General features: G+C 42.3%; 1 protein-coding gene across 30 annotated transcripts in view; it reads right to left on the bottom strand.

Moving 5' to 3' along the window:
- The window catches only part of RIMS2 (regulating synaptic membrane exocytosis 2), a gene marked incomplete at its 5' end in the record, with an annotated part of 516,464 nt that overhangs the window by 17,721 nt on the left and 485,915 nt on the right, over positions 1 to 12,828 (bottom strand). The window contains one exon of one of the 30 annotated variants that reach the window (XM_082015618.1): positions 1,690 to 2,585. The exons of the other annotated variants lie outside the window; for them this stretch is intronic. Coding sequence (XP_081871744.1) covers positions 1,690 to 1,819 — 130 coding nt within the window. Of the gene's footprint in view, positions 1 to 1,689; positions 2,586 to 12,828 lie in introns of those variants that run through there. 30 annotated transcript variants of the gene reach the window in all.

Here is a 12,828-nt window from a genome sequence, read left to right on the forward strand (position 1 = left end):
CTTCCAGATATTTCATATTTCTTTGAACCAGTGAAGAGTTTTAAACATACACAGATCTCGGCTGAGGAGTAAGTTAAGTGTTTCCTAGATAAGTAAAAGAAAACAGATCAGATCAAAACAAATCAATACTCTGATTTCACACAGGATTAATGCAATTATTGTAACTAATAATCAGGACTGAAAAGACAACTATTCTGGAATGATAGAGAAAAAAATCTTTAATGAATACCTAAACATGTCTAGCATAATTTATGATATTTTCAGGGTTTTAAAAATGTGTGTTTTCAGCCATAGTGTTTATTAGCATGCCAAAAGATTAAAAATGCTCTCTGAAGCCTCCTCTGCAGTTTACTGGCAATATTTTGCAATTCACTTTATTGTTCGAGGCAGGGGACAGATGAGAGTACTGAAGGACAGCACAGTGCGCCCCAGGGAGCGGCTCCCTCTTTTCTACGGAAAGGGGCAACCTGGCCAGCCCCAGAGTAGGGTCCAGGGGAAAGGTGAGGGACCACACTTCGCATTTGCATCAGGAAAGGAAAGATGCTTTGGAGAACAGACTTCAGGGACTGTTGCACATGAAAAGATAAATCAAGATAGTGCGAAGACTGGGGTCAAATATTTGCCACTGAACTCTCGAACCTGACATGTGGAAGGCGATATGCAGATATTTTGAATACGGATTATGAATGGTGTACATACGGAGCTGATACCCATTTGTCTAGCAGCATTGTACAAATACTGATCTCTTAATTTGGTATTGCTGAAATCTAATGAAAGTGCAATATGTTCAATTAATCTTAATGAAATTAAAAATCTTGAATTAGTTCTGATAAACAGTAGGAGGACCGTAAGTTCATTCTATATGTAAAGATATTTAAACACACCAGGTGATTTTCTTTACAAAACCTGTATTTTCAAAACAAGCTCCTGAAACTCAAGTTCTTTCCTGGGTAGAGTTTAGTGTCATGCTTAATGACACACAGACATTTGTTACCCAAGGTTTTCTGATCACTAGCTTAAATTTTTGGGGGGCGTTGTTTGTTTTTTTGGCCACAGTTATAGAGAAAATCCATTGCATTTCTTTTCTTTGTTATGTAAAATTTTGGCCCTGCAACAAATATACAGAAATTATACAAGCACTTTACTGGTTGGATTTACTTTCATGAGTAGAGATTAACTGTGAGTGAGACCTGCAAGATCCACTTGTATGCACAGCCTTCTACCTACACTGCTGTTCTTAAGAAAAAGTTAAATAGGGCCAGTATTTAATTGTTCGGATCTGGCATTTGTTGTAAATCATGTTGTAATAAGGGACAAGGGATACCTGAGCAAGCCCACGTAGTGTCAGAAAACCACCTGTGAGGAGATGTGATTTGCTTTCCTTATAAACGAGCAGAAAACGGAAAGACCCTCTACCCCATTTTTTTTTCAACACAACTAAAGCTTAGCTAGTAACTTCATTTCCAGTGTGATGATAAAGATCATCTTTTAAATCACACCTCGCTCTCCCGTGCCAGCACGGTGTCACCAACCCCTCTCTTAGCAGGCGTCACTCTCCGGGAGCCTCCTCCCCGCACCCAGCACCGCCGCCCGCCCGCCCGCCGGGAGGGGACCGGGCCGCGACCCCGGCCCTCCCCACCGCCGGGGGCGACCCGCGCACACCGGCCCCGGCCCGCCACGGCCCCTCACCTCCGTCCTCCTCCTCCAGGGAGTTCATGCAGGGGAAGTAGACCGCCAGCGCCTCGAAGGAGGCGGAGAGGCTGCTCCGGCTCTGCGACCGCTGCATGCTGCGCCCGCCGGCCGCCGTCTGCCGGCCCATCTTGGCCGAGCGGCACCCGCCTTTGGCGCGGTACAAGAAGCGCGGCGTCTTGGCGGCGGGCGGCGCGGCGCGGCGCGGGGGCAGCGGCGGAGCGGAGCGGAAGGGAGCGGAGCCTGCCGCGGGCGCTCCGTGCCGCGAAGGACTGAGGGTGGCGGGGAGCGCTGGGCGGGCTGCGCGCCCCGGAGCCCCGCTCTGCCCGGCTCTGCCCCGCTCTGCCCGGCTCTGCCCCGCTCTGCCCGGCTCTGCCCCGTTCTGCCCGGCTCTGCCCCGCTCTGCCCGGCTCTGCCCCGCTGCCTCCGCCGGCGCCGCTGCTCAGGCGGGGCGGGCTGCCGCAGCCAGCACGGGGCCGCCCTATCAGCGGGGCGAGCCGTCAGCCGGCGGCGTAAGTCACCGGGGCAGGCGGGCCGGCGAGGTGGGGACGGCGCCCGTCGTGCGAGCCTCGCCGGCGGGGCTGTAAATACCGAGCGAGCCGGAGGCAGGACCGGGAAACGGCGCCGGCCGATAGCGGCGGGGCCGTCCCGCAGGCACCGCCCGCAAACTTTGTTCCTCCCCGTCCGTTCCCCGCTGGGCCGCCGGGTCCCCCCAGCGCGGCGGGAGGCGGGAGGGGAGCGCTGGGGCCGGCCGGGGGCCGAGAGGCACGCTGAAGACGGGGAGGGGTGGACCCCACGGGGAGGGGTGGCCCCCACGCTTCGCCGAGGCGTGGAGCCCGCCTCAGTGGCACCGGGAGCAGCTGAGGCTGGTGACCAATGCCAGCTCTCCTGGCCGGCACGACACACCTGCAGCCAGCGGGCAAGTGTCCGCTCTCTGGTGGTGTGTGGAGAAGGAATGAACCACTGAATCACAGAAGGGTTGAGGTGGGAAGGGACCTCTGGAGGTCATCTGGTCCAACGCCCCTGCTCAAGCAGGGTCACCTAGAGCCGGTTGCGCAGGACTGTGTCCAGCCAGCACTGAGTATCTCCAAGGATGGAGATACTAAAGAGATGGAGATGCTTTTCTCTAAAGTGCACCTGCCTCCTTAGTAAACTTGGGTATATCTTTTGTGAATTCATAGGATTTGGTCATAGCTACAACACATAATTTTTATTTTTGATTCAGTTTTACTTCCATATTTTCCTCACCACTATTTAACATTACCTTCCTTTTCTGTTTACCTAGCACATTATATTAATGGAGTGCATAGCATTTGGCAACCCTCCCCCCAGAATGATGAGAAACTAAAGCACTGGACACCATTTAAAAAGAGGTGCTAGCTACTGTAACAGTCTTTTGCAGCATCAATAACTTATTGCTCTATAGTTAGTGACAGTGCAAAAGCAATATCAAACCTTGCACATTGCTGTTCTTATTGGCCCTTTAAAAAGTAATGACAGTATATGTGGTATTTTTTTCAGTTTTCAGTTTTCTTTCAAAGGTCTTTAAATCCCCCTAAATAATGGTAAGCAAGATTTAGGGTTTGATCTAAGAAACTTTGCAGACAGAATGCCAGTTTGAAGCCAACTGAAACTCTTCATGAAGAACGTAGATGGAGTCACACCCCTGGTGTTGATTTCAGTTGAGTTGATGTTCAGAAAGGAATATTTGTGCCTGGATAATAATAAGAGATTATAAACAGCCAAGACATTACTTTCATGCTTTGCTAAGGAATGAAAACTAATCAGCACTCAGGGGTGGAACCCATCATCACTCGATCTACAGGGATAGGCACAGTATTTTCATTTCTAGATGACTATAATCTACTATTCCTAATAAAACATATTTCATTTGACACCATAGGCACTTATTTTAGAAAAACATAAATACTTTTTTTCCACTGCACTAGCTAGAAATAATGTACAGGGCAACTGGTCTAGGCTTTGACATCTTTTAGACATCGCATTCAGGTCATACTCCAAAATGTGTATTTAGTTGGTCATTCTACATAGGTTCAATGTTCCTCTGGCTGCATGCCAAAGCTTGTCACCTTCCAGCGCACCCGTGACTCTTTGCTGGTTATCAAGAAGGTGAGCTGCCGAGACAGACAGACACCTCCCTCGTATGCCACGGGCAGGTCCGTGGGCAGGCCGTGATCACAGAGACCTGCTGAGCTGCTCCGGTTTGAGGTGGACACCGGGTTAGCCTGCCGTATCTCTAGCACTTCCTCCAAAATCACCCTTTGCATTTGTACCTGCGCTACATCACATTAAAGTATGTTCAAGTTGCAGAGTGAACTTTTTCCGTTTACAGTTTACTCTAAAAAGGTGTTACTAAAGGACTGTGAAGCAAACAGCTGTAAAATAAATTATAATGATAATGAGAGTAATAATAATAAATCTCTAATACACAATTATAATGTAACTGGGAAGAAACAATAAAACGTGTTGAAGTTAATTGCTAAAGCTATCTTTAAAAGACTTGGTGACTATAGAATTTTCTATCTATAAACACTAAAGCAGACAAAATAACTTCCTTCAACGTTTTTATCGGTGTAAGATATGACAGAAAAGCAAATGTCTGTGGTTTGATTGAACAATAATTCATGAGTGCTTTTGAGAAGTTGAATGAAAAAAAACGTTAATATTCATTACATTTCAGCTGAACTACTGATGACTTTCATAAAAACAGCAGAATAAAACTGAAAAAGATGTTGAGGATGCAGAGAAAGGCGAAACAACAGTTGGACGACTTGGAGTTATTTACAAAATTACAAGCAAACTGTAGAATACATAGTCAAAGAAGAGCCACTGATTTGTAACATCTGTTTAATCTACTGTCACTCCCGTTTATAAACACTCCTTTTGTAAGTACTCCCTTTAGAAATACCCCTTGTAGAAGAAATAACACCTGCTTAGGAGCCAGCAAGTTTTCAAGCAGTCTGCTCTTGTTTTCCTTCCCAAATAAGAGGGTAAGCACCGCCGCCACCTCCCCCTAAGCTCTGACCTCAGCAGAAACTGGGAGTCCCCCTCTGACACGCAGGCCTGACGTCCTGCCGTGACGCGGCCGTCGCAGGGCGCGCCGCGCCAAACAAGACGCTGATGGGCTACTTCGGTGATGTGTGATCTGGGTGGGAATTTGGCTGCGCCCTGAAGGCTGTGCCACAATGCCAGGGCCCCCACACCTCTCAGCCCCTTAGCGCTGAACCAGACCTAGCAGCCACAGCCATTATAACGAGTTGATGTTTTTGCTAATATTGCACAGTGTATAAAAATACCTGTTACTGTCATTGATAAAATCAGCCTCTACCAAGAAAATCACTTTAAGCATTCCACAGTCTGTGGTCAATTCCAAATTACCCCAAATAAAGGTTGTGATACAAGACACCTATTGAGCAAATCTGTGACGAACCACCAGATAGATCACTTTCCCGTCCAAGCTTCCTCAATATCCTTCTCTCTCCTGATTGTCTTTCTTTAAAATAAAGGTTTAAAGGGAAGAATGAAAACAGAGACAAAGAACTGAGATAAGAAAGCCATAAATTGTCAGGATTCTGGGATTTGGGGAAGCTCTCCTGGAACAGATGCTAATGATTGCATTACACAAATAATCTAATTGACAGCAACCTAGACACATGCCTGGACTGCAGAAAACAAGATTACTGCCCTGACATTGATAACATCCCCCAGTTGTTTTGCTGTTGTTTCTTTTTTATTTTAACTGCTACTCGTTGCTGGTGTTACCAGTTGCAAGTCAACCAAATTCCTGTTAAAGGAATTGCATCCAAACTAACATCTCAATGCTAGATATTCAGACAAATCATCAGACTCCCAGGTACCATATTTCTTTAACATTTTCTGATAGTTTGCTGAAAGAATAGGACATTGTAAGAATCCAGGTCGAACAGAACAAGGTCAAACATCTGCTATAAATGTATGTACTGTCCTGAGGCAATTCTATTTGTAGAGTTGGATATATTTTCAAATATTTTGGTGGCTCATCTACTGAATTAGGAAAGCAATTGCTTACTAGTTTTATTCCCTGAAAATTACTAGAAAATGTCATGTAACATGAATTCATGGCACTGGATCTTCAGTGCCAACCTGCTCTAAATACAGGCAACCAATGATGGGATTATGGATTTAATATACATATCTTTCTCTTCTTATATAGATATAGTATATGTGGTAATTAAACACAGGAAAAAATAATATTGAAATTAATGTATTCACCATCTTTTTCCATCTTTAGATGTGACTTGAACGAATTTCAGCATGTGTGCTCCAACTAAACACAAATTATTAGATTTTAAATGGGTATTCATAGGAAAAACAATAATTTGGTGATTCCTTTATGAAAACATTTTTTTCTGGGGAAAAAAGAAGAAAGTTTCTTTCTTTCCAATTGCTACTTCTCTGTAGTGAACCTGGAGGTCATAATTTCCTGGATTTGAGGAATGCAAAGTTATTTGTGCAGATGATTTTTTTATTGCTGCCTATATTCTGGATTAATTGCTAAAGCCTGCTCTGTCTCCTGAATGCAAAATAAAAGCACACATTGCCATAAAAAGGTTCTTAAGGCCTTGTGCAGATTTTGGAGAGGATTCTTCAGAGAAGACACTATGGAAAGGTGATCTAAAGTTTCTGTGAAACACCTCCTTTTAATCCTGCGGTTAAGGAAGGTGTTCTGGGAATGGGACTGGAAAGGCGTTACTGCCCCTTTCTTTGTCACCTTTTTTGCTTTTATGTCAATCATTGCTCACAGATTTCTTTTGTTTGCTACAGGAAGGATTTGTTTTGATCATGGTTGTCTTCAGAAAAGACAGTGCAGCTGCCTAGCTTTTTATACGTGTTATTATCTTTAACTTGCACTACACCTATCACCTTCTAGGCATAAGATATGACAAGTGTAATTCAAACTCTTTAATGACTTTCCATCTAAAGGCTTTGTCACTTGAGGAAAATCTTTGTGCAATGTGGCAGCTACAAGAAGGGTGAATGGCTTCCTCTTGCAACGTGAGGGACAGTCCCCCACACCTCCCACCGAGGTGCAATCCAGACCGTGTTTTATTTAACTGAGGTTTGGCCTCCTCTCATACCCTCAGCCTTCACTAAGCAGAGACAACCAGTGCACTTCAACAGAGAAGAAACACTTGAAAAACATCAAGGGTCTCAGAAAAAGAGTTAACTGAATTATCTCCCCCTCCAAAAAAAATAACCCATTTTGAAAACCCAGCACTTAACTAATTCTAGGAAGACAGAAAAGGGAAAATAAATACCAGTACTAATTGGAGGAAATGTTATTCTCCAAATAAGTTATTATTCAAGAAATTTCCAGTAATTTGTCCAGGTTAAGTATTGCTGGGATAGAAGACTGCAATTATTACTGAATTAAACTTTTTTCTTTCCTTTTTTTAAAAAGCTAAAAGGAAACACTGAAAAGATCATTAAAAGTACTGCCCTATCAGTCTAAAACAGGATTTATGTGTGAAAACTTGTAACGTGTGTTAACAAGCTGTTACTTATTGTAATTTGCTAAACGCTGGCTGTCCCCACACCTGCAGAGAGAGGCATGTGGCAGCTCCAGCCAAGCACTTGGAAGGGGCAGACTCCAGAATGCTACAAGGTCCTTCACAAAGTAATGTCTGTTTTTACTGTTTCCCATCATATAAAAATTCGTTATTCTTGTTTTAGTGTTTTTTTGATCATGACTAACAAGATCATGAGCTCCGTCCCAGGGCAATGGCTCCCAATCCATGCAGCACCCCAACTACCCAACTTGAGTGGTCTCCTATTCTTGAAGTTTCATGGCATAATAACCACTCCTACATAATTTCTATGCCCAGTAATTAGATATAAGTTTTATAAAGTCTATTTTTTAAAAATCAACACCTTTTGGATTTTCTGAGCATTCCCTATTAAGCAGTCACGGAGAATGCAGCCATGCTTTTCTATCTGCTTACATGGTAACAGTAAATTTTTCCATTCTCCCAGTTCTTTCAGCATTTTCTACTGTAAGGTCAACTCCACCTCAAATATCAAGCTAGGTACACAGCACAGATTTCTACCAAAATAGCTTTGGTGGCTGACACAGCTCTTCAGGGAGAATTCCCTAGTTGTTAGTGCAAGTGTGGTTATATCAGCAAAACAGGATTCTCCTAGAACTGCTTGTTTTGCATGCCCACATTAAGACTCATTTGTTGGTACCCAATTCCAGTATTCCTACAGTGGAAAAGTACTCCCACTGTTCCCATCACCTTAACAGTCTGTGCCAGTAGAACTCTACCTGCAAGTAATTTAGCCTTTCTAAGGATCATTTCAAAGTCTTGCACATTTTCAGAAGGATACAGATTTGAAGAGCTGAAACAAAATTGCTTTAATATGTATCTTCCAAAACCACAGATTTCAATTTCTGAAAATGAAATTGGGAAATTTTAACATTAAACATGTTTTAAAAGGTAGCAATTGAAAAGTAGTAAGATTTTTCTTCCTGGAAACATAGGATGCTTTCAGATCCATGGGGATACCATTTTTAGTTTCTTAAACAACATAGTAGGATTGCTTGTCCAGCAGTTGGCATTCTCTTTTGTATTATGCATTCTTTAATGAACATGAAGGAAATGTGTAAAAATAAGTCTCTCTTTTGCTTTACTGCTAATATTAGTCACATGTGAAAGCTGTCTGTTCTTATTTAAATAAAATATATTTAACCTTCCCCTGCAATGTTTACGATAAAACCACAAAACCAAAATAAAGTAATAATTTTTCTAAGTAACAAAGGGAGTTGTTAATGGTCTAGCATGCAGCAATGCTGTGTAACTAGCTCACAAGTACATAAGAGGTCAGAATTGGAGCAGAAAACCTTTACACAGCTGAGTATTTCTATTTTGATCAAAATAATTTCACACCTTTGTGATCACAAGGCAATCTGCAAACCACAAGGTGTCTTGGAGCTCAGCAAAATGTATTACTTCATAATGCTTCACCAGGGTGAGAAACAAAGAGCACAGAAATAAAAATGTGCATGCTCTTTTAGGGAAAAAGTGTTTTTGAGAAAGAAACCCACAGGAAACAATATCAAGCTGTAAAAAAACCCCAAACCAAAGGTGTTGTTTTTTAAATGCATACCTGGAGGCTATCTGCTCTCTCTATTTAGACCCTAATCCATCTTTTTGTCTCAGAGTAGCTTTTATAATTCATCAGACTCATCAGCTTAGAACAAACTGCAGTTATTCATGTATACTCTCAAATCTTACTATTTCAGCTGCCTGTAACTCCACTGAAGTTTTTCCAAATGTCTTAGACGAGGGCAGTGTAATTAGCTTCTGAAGCTGTAACTTCACAAAACATGATTCGTCCCCCTGTATAATTCAGTCTTCCATACGGAAGCGACAAAACCAGTGCAGAACTATTGGCACTTGAGCAGCCCATGGAGCGCGCTGTGCTGCAGGATGAACGGCACCAGTCAATGCACCTGCGTTGATGCAGCAGTCTGCTGATGGTACTTAAGAAGATATACTGTGGAAAAGCACCCTATGATCTTTATGCTTCTATTCTTCCAGGAAAAAAGTACAGAACACCGTCTACTGACATGAAATGTGTTTTGTAAACAACATGTGAAAATGATAAATGAACGCAACAGGATGGAAAGCGAGGTGTGGACCCGTCACGCACTGTGCTCCTCTCTCAAGGACTGCAATGTCTAGAGAGTACACAGTTTGCTGAGGACATTGCCAGTACAATGCGGGTCTGGTTCGCTATGTTTGCAGTATAAGACTATTACATTATCATCAAGTGGCGAAAGCTTTGGTGAGTCCAAATGTCAGCATTGCGAAGAGACATTTGTCTTGCAAGTCTATAATGTAATTTTGACACACCCTGCAGAAGGTTAATGTATATTAAGCCGGGATGATTTTGCAAAGTTCTGTGTCTATTAGCTTATCTCTTTTACTTGAGACCACAGATTACATTTATTGGAAACACTATATGTCACGGTCCTGTGCATTATTGCACTGCAGAACAACCAAACAGAGGTCTTCTGAGGCTTCCTCTGCTATGCAAAGCCCTGGAGAGACCTGCCCCATCTACCTTGTAAATCATGCTCTTTCAAATTGCCTGCACTGTGTAGTTCACAGGTAACCAGCTCCGCTCCAGCCAGCTGTCCTAAATTCCACTTGCATCCTTACGGTTAGTGCTACCTGGTAGGTGAGAATCTCTGAATGCCTGAAAGTGCCAGAACTTAGGTGGATGCCACACCATTTTAATGAGGTCATGAATTTCACTTCTTACAGGTGAAAATATATGTGGTGTGAATACTTTAAGTCTTAATGAGGATTCTACAAGGGGGCTATATTTAGAGAATTCAATTCACAAATGAAACACCTTAGTTTTAATGGTCAGCTCTAAACTCACTGACTAGAGTCTGAGCCACTTGGTGTGCACTGGGAACTATCTATAAATAACAATAGAAAATGTTCTCCAAGCAAAGTCTAAACAATCAAGAGGAAAGCCATATATTTTTATCTACTGATGTCATGATTAACTGACAAAATCACAAATTTTCATTTTATTTTGTAAGTTTTCACACTGTTTGTATTTTTGGCAGAGGAATGTCTGCTGTTGTCATTACACTGCTCTCGCTTCCATGGTGTTTGAGTCATAGCAGTGTCTCCTCAGCCATGATCACACAATCACAGGAATCCCAAAATCTCATTACTGATGAAAAACAATTTTATTTTTCTCTCTCATATGTTTGTATTCTGGTAATCTACAGCTATGTTTACATGAATAACTACAATACCAAGAGACCCAAGACACATTCTGATGCATGGGAACTAGACCATTTTACTGCTACATTTTTAGGAGGGTCTCTAGCACAGTATTGGCCTGAAGTTCTAGTGCTCCTCCAATAAAATCCTGGTTCAGGAGTTAAAATGGGCCAGAAAGCACTTCCAAAAGGTTGTTTTGAAGGGTAGGAGAGTATCACAGTATGGATTTGGGTAACTCTGTGCCAACTGGACTCAGTGCCAGAAAACAACCCTATGTGTTTTAATATTGTAATACAGAGGAAACCTATTTCTTTCAGATATGACACTGCTACAAATCTAAATCTGCCAGGCAGGAACTGGATTTCAGGTACAAAATATGAAGTCAGCTTGCCAAACAACTTGTTGGGCTTCAGAGTCACTATGCTACAAATAACTTCTTTCATAAGTTATCCGTTTGAAAGCCAGTTAGCCACCCTATCACTATATTAATGAGTTCAAATGTGATTCAAAACACCACGTGTGAAGTTTCAATTGGTGTGTATAACTTGTAACTCTTAGAAACTTTTTGCACACATAGGATTACATGTAAGGCCTCACTGGACAAATCCTCACAATTTCATATTTGAGAATAACACATAGAGAGCTGTAAAATTCCATAGACTAGTAACTAGCTAACATTAGTCCTAGCTAATATTGATTGCAGACCAGATGCGCTGATATAAATTTGTCTTCATGCATGACCTGTGTTGGATCCTGCAAAATGCTGAGCAACTGCAGCTTCTTTGGCCTTTAAGAAATAAAATTTACTTCTCCAGCTAGTAAGGTATTCCATCCAAGATGATCTAAAAATATCATCAAACAGTAAGAATGTCTAAAAATAGGGTAGAATGATGTCATAAAGGTGCAATTTGTAGTAAGCTACAATGAAAGCATGTAAAACATTTATACATCATCATCATAGAACCATAGAACCACAGAACCGTAGAACCATAGAATGGTTCGGGTCAGAACAGGCCTTTAAAGATCAACTAGTCCAACTCCCCTGCCGTGGGCAGGGACATCTTTCACCAGATCAGGTTGCTCAGAGCCCCATCTAACCTGACCTTGAATGCTTCCAGGGATGGGGCATCCATAACCCCTCTGGGCAACCTGTTCCAGTGTCTCATCACCCTCATCATAAAAAATGCCTTCCTTATATCTAATCTAAATCTACCCTCTTTTAGTTTAAAACTGTTATCCCTTGTCCTATCACTAAAGACCCTACTAAAATGTCTTTCTTCATCTTTCATATAAGCCTCCTGTAAGTAATTGACAGGCTGCAATAGGTTTTCCTAGAGCCTTGTCTTCTCCAACAGCCCCAACTCTCTCAGCCTTTGTTCAGAGGAGAGGTGTCCCAACCCTCTTATTTTTTTGACCCTTCTCCATGAAAACAAACATTTTCATGGCCCTCCTCCTGTGCACCATATCTTCTTGTACACACATGGTCTTTAAATTGTAAGTTTGTTTTTTTCTGACATGCCTAATTCCAGCTCTAAATTCTTAGCACAATAAAGAGAAACTATTAGGTGGAATAGCTATATTTTCTGTTTCTAAGTTGATGTTCATAGAACCGAATCATACCAATCATTGATGGGTATCATTAGTCACATACTTCAGGCACTTTTGACTGAAATGAATGCAGAATTCCAAAAGTTAAATAAAGAATAACAATAGCGCATAATATCCCATGGCAGCTGGGATATCCAGGAACTGTTACATCAGGTTACAGGCATGCTGGGCTGCATGGATTACCTCTCCTGTAGCTTTGGTACAAACAGCAAATAGTGCAATTGGATTGCCCATTGCACATCACTGAGTCATAGAAAAAGATGCAAAGTGAAAGTCCTTGGAAAAGTGCTCTGTGATTGCTAGGGTTTCACACAGCATACGGGGCTTTAAACATCTCCTGCAAAGTCTTCCACGGAAAATGAACCGAATCAAGTCTGCCGAGAAGACTGAATCCTCAGTGTTCAAAGTCTTGCCACCCTTTCACTACACAGCTCCTCTTAAATTTTTAGTAGAATTACTTTAGAGGAAATATTTTTTAAACTGTCATAGAAATGTGCGTGTATCCAGAGAGGCAAATACTTTCCAAATATTTTTCAAACTGCAGTTTACTAATAACACCAAAGGAAATCCATGGAGTCATAAAGTCCCCAGACTTGGGCTGATTCTAAACGAAACTGTGTGTGTGCAAGAGCATGTCTAGAAATCGCTTTGGTTCAGCTACTAGAGCAGTTCTGGTGTGTTGAAAACACACACTTAGCACACAGCTCATGCACATATGCGTACT

This window comes from Phaethon aethereus (genome assembly GCF_964289735.1).
Source record: "Phaethon aethereus genome assembly, chromosome: 2".
NCBI lineage: Eukaryota > Metazoa > Chordata > Aves > Phaethontiformes > Phaethontidae > Phaethon > Phaethon aethereus.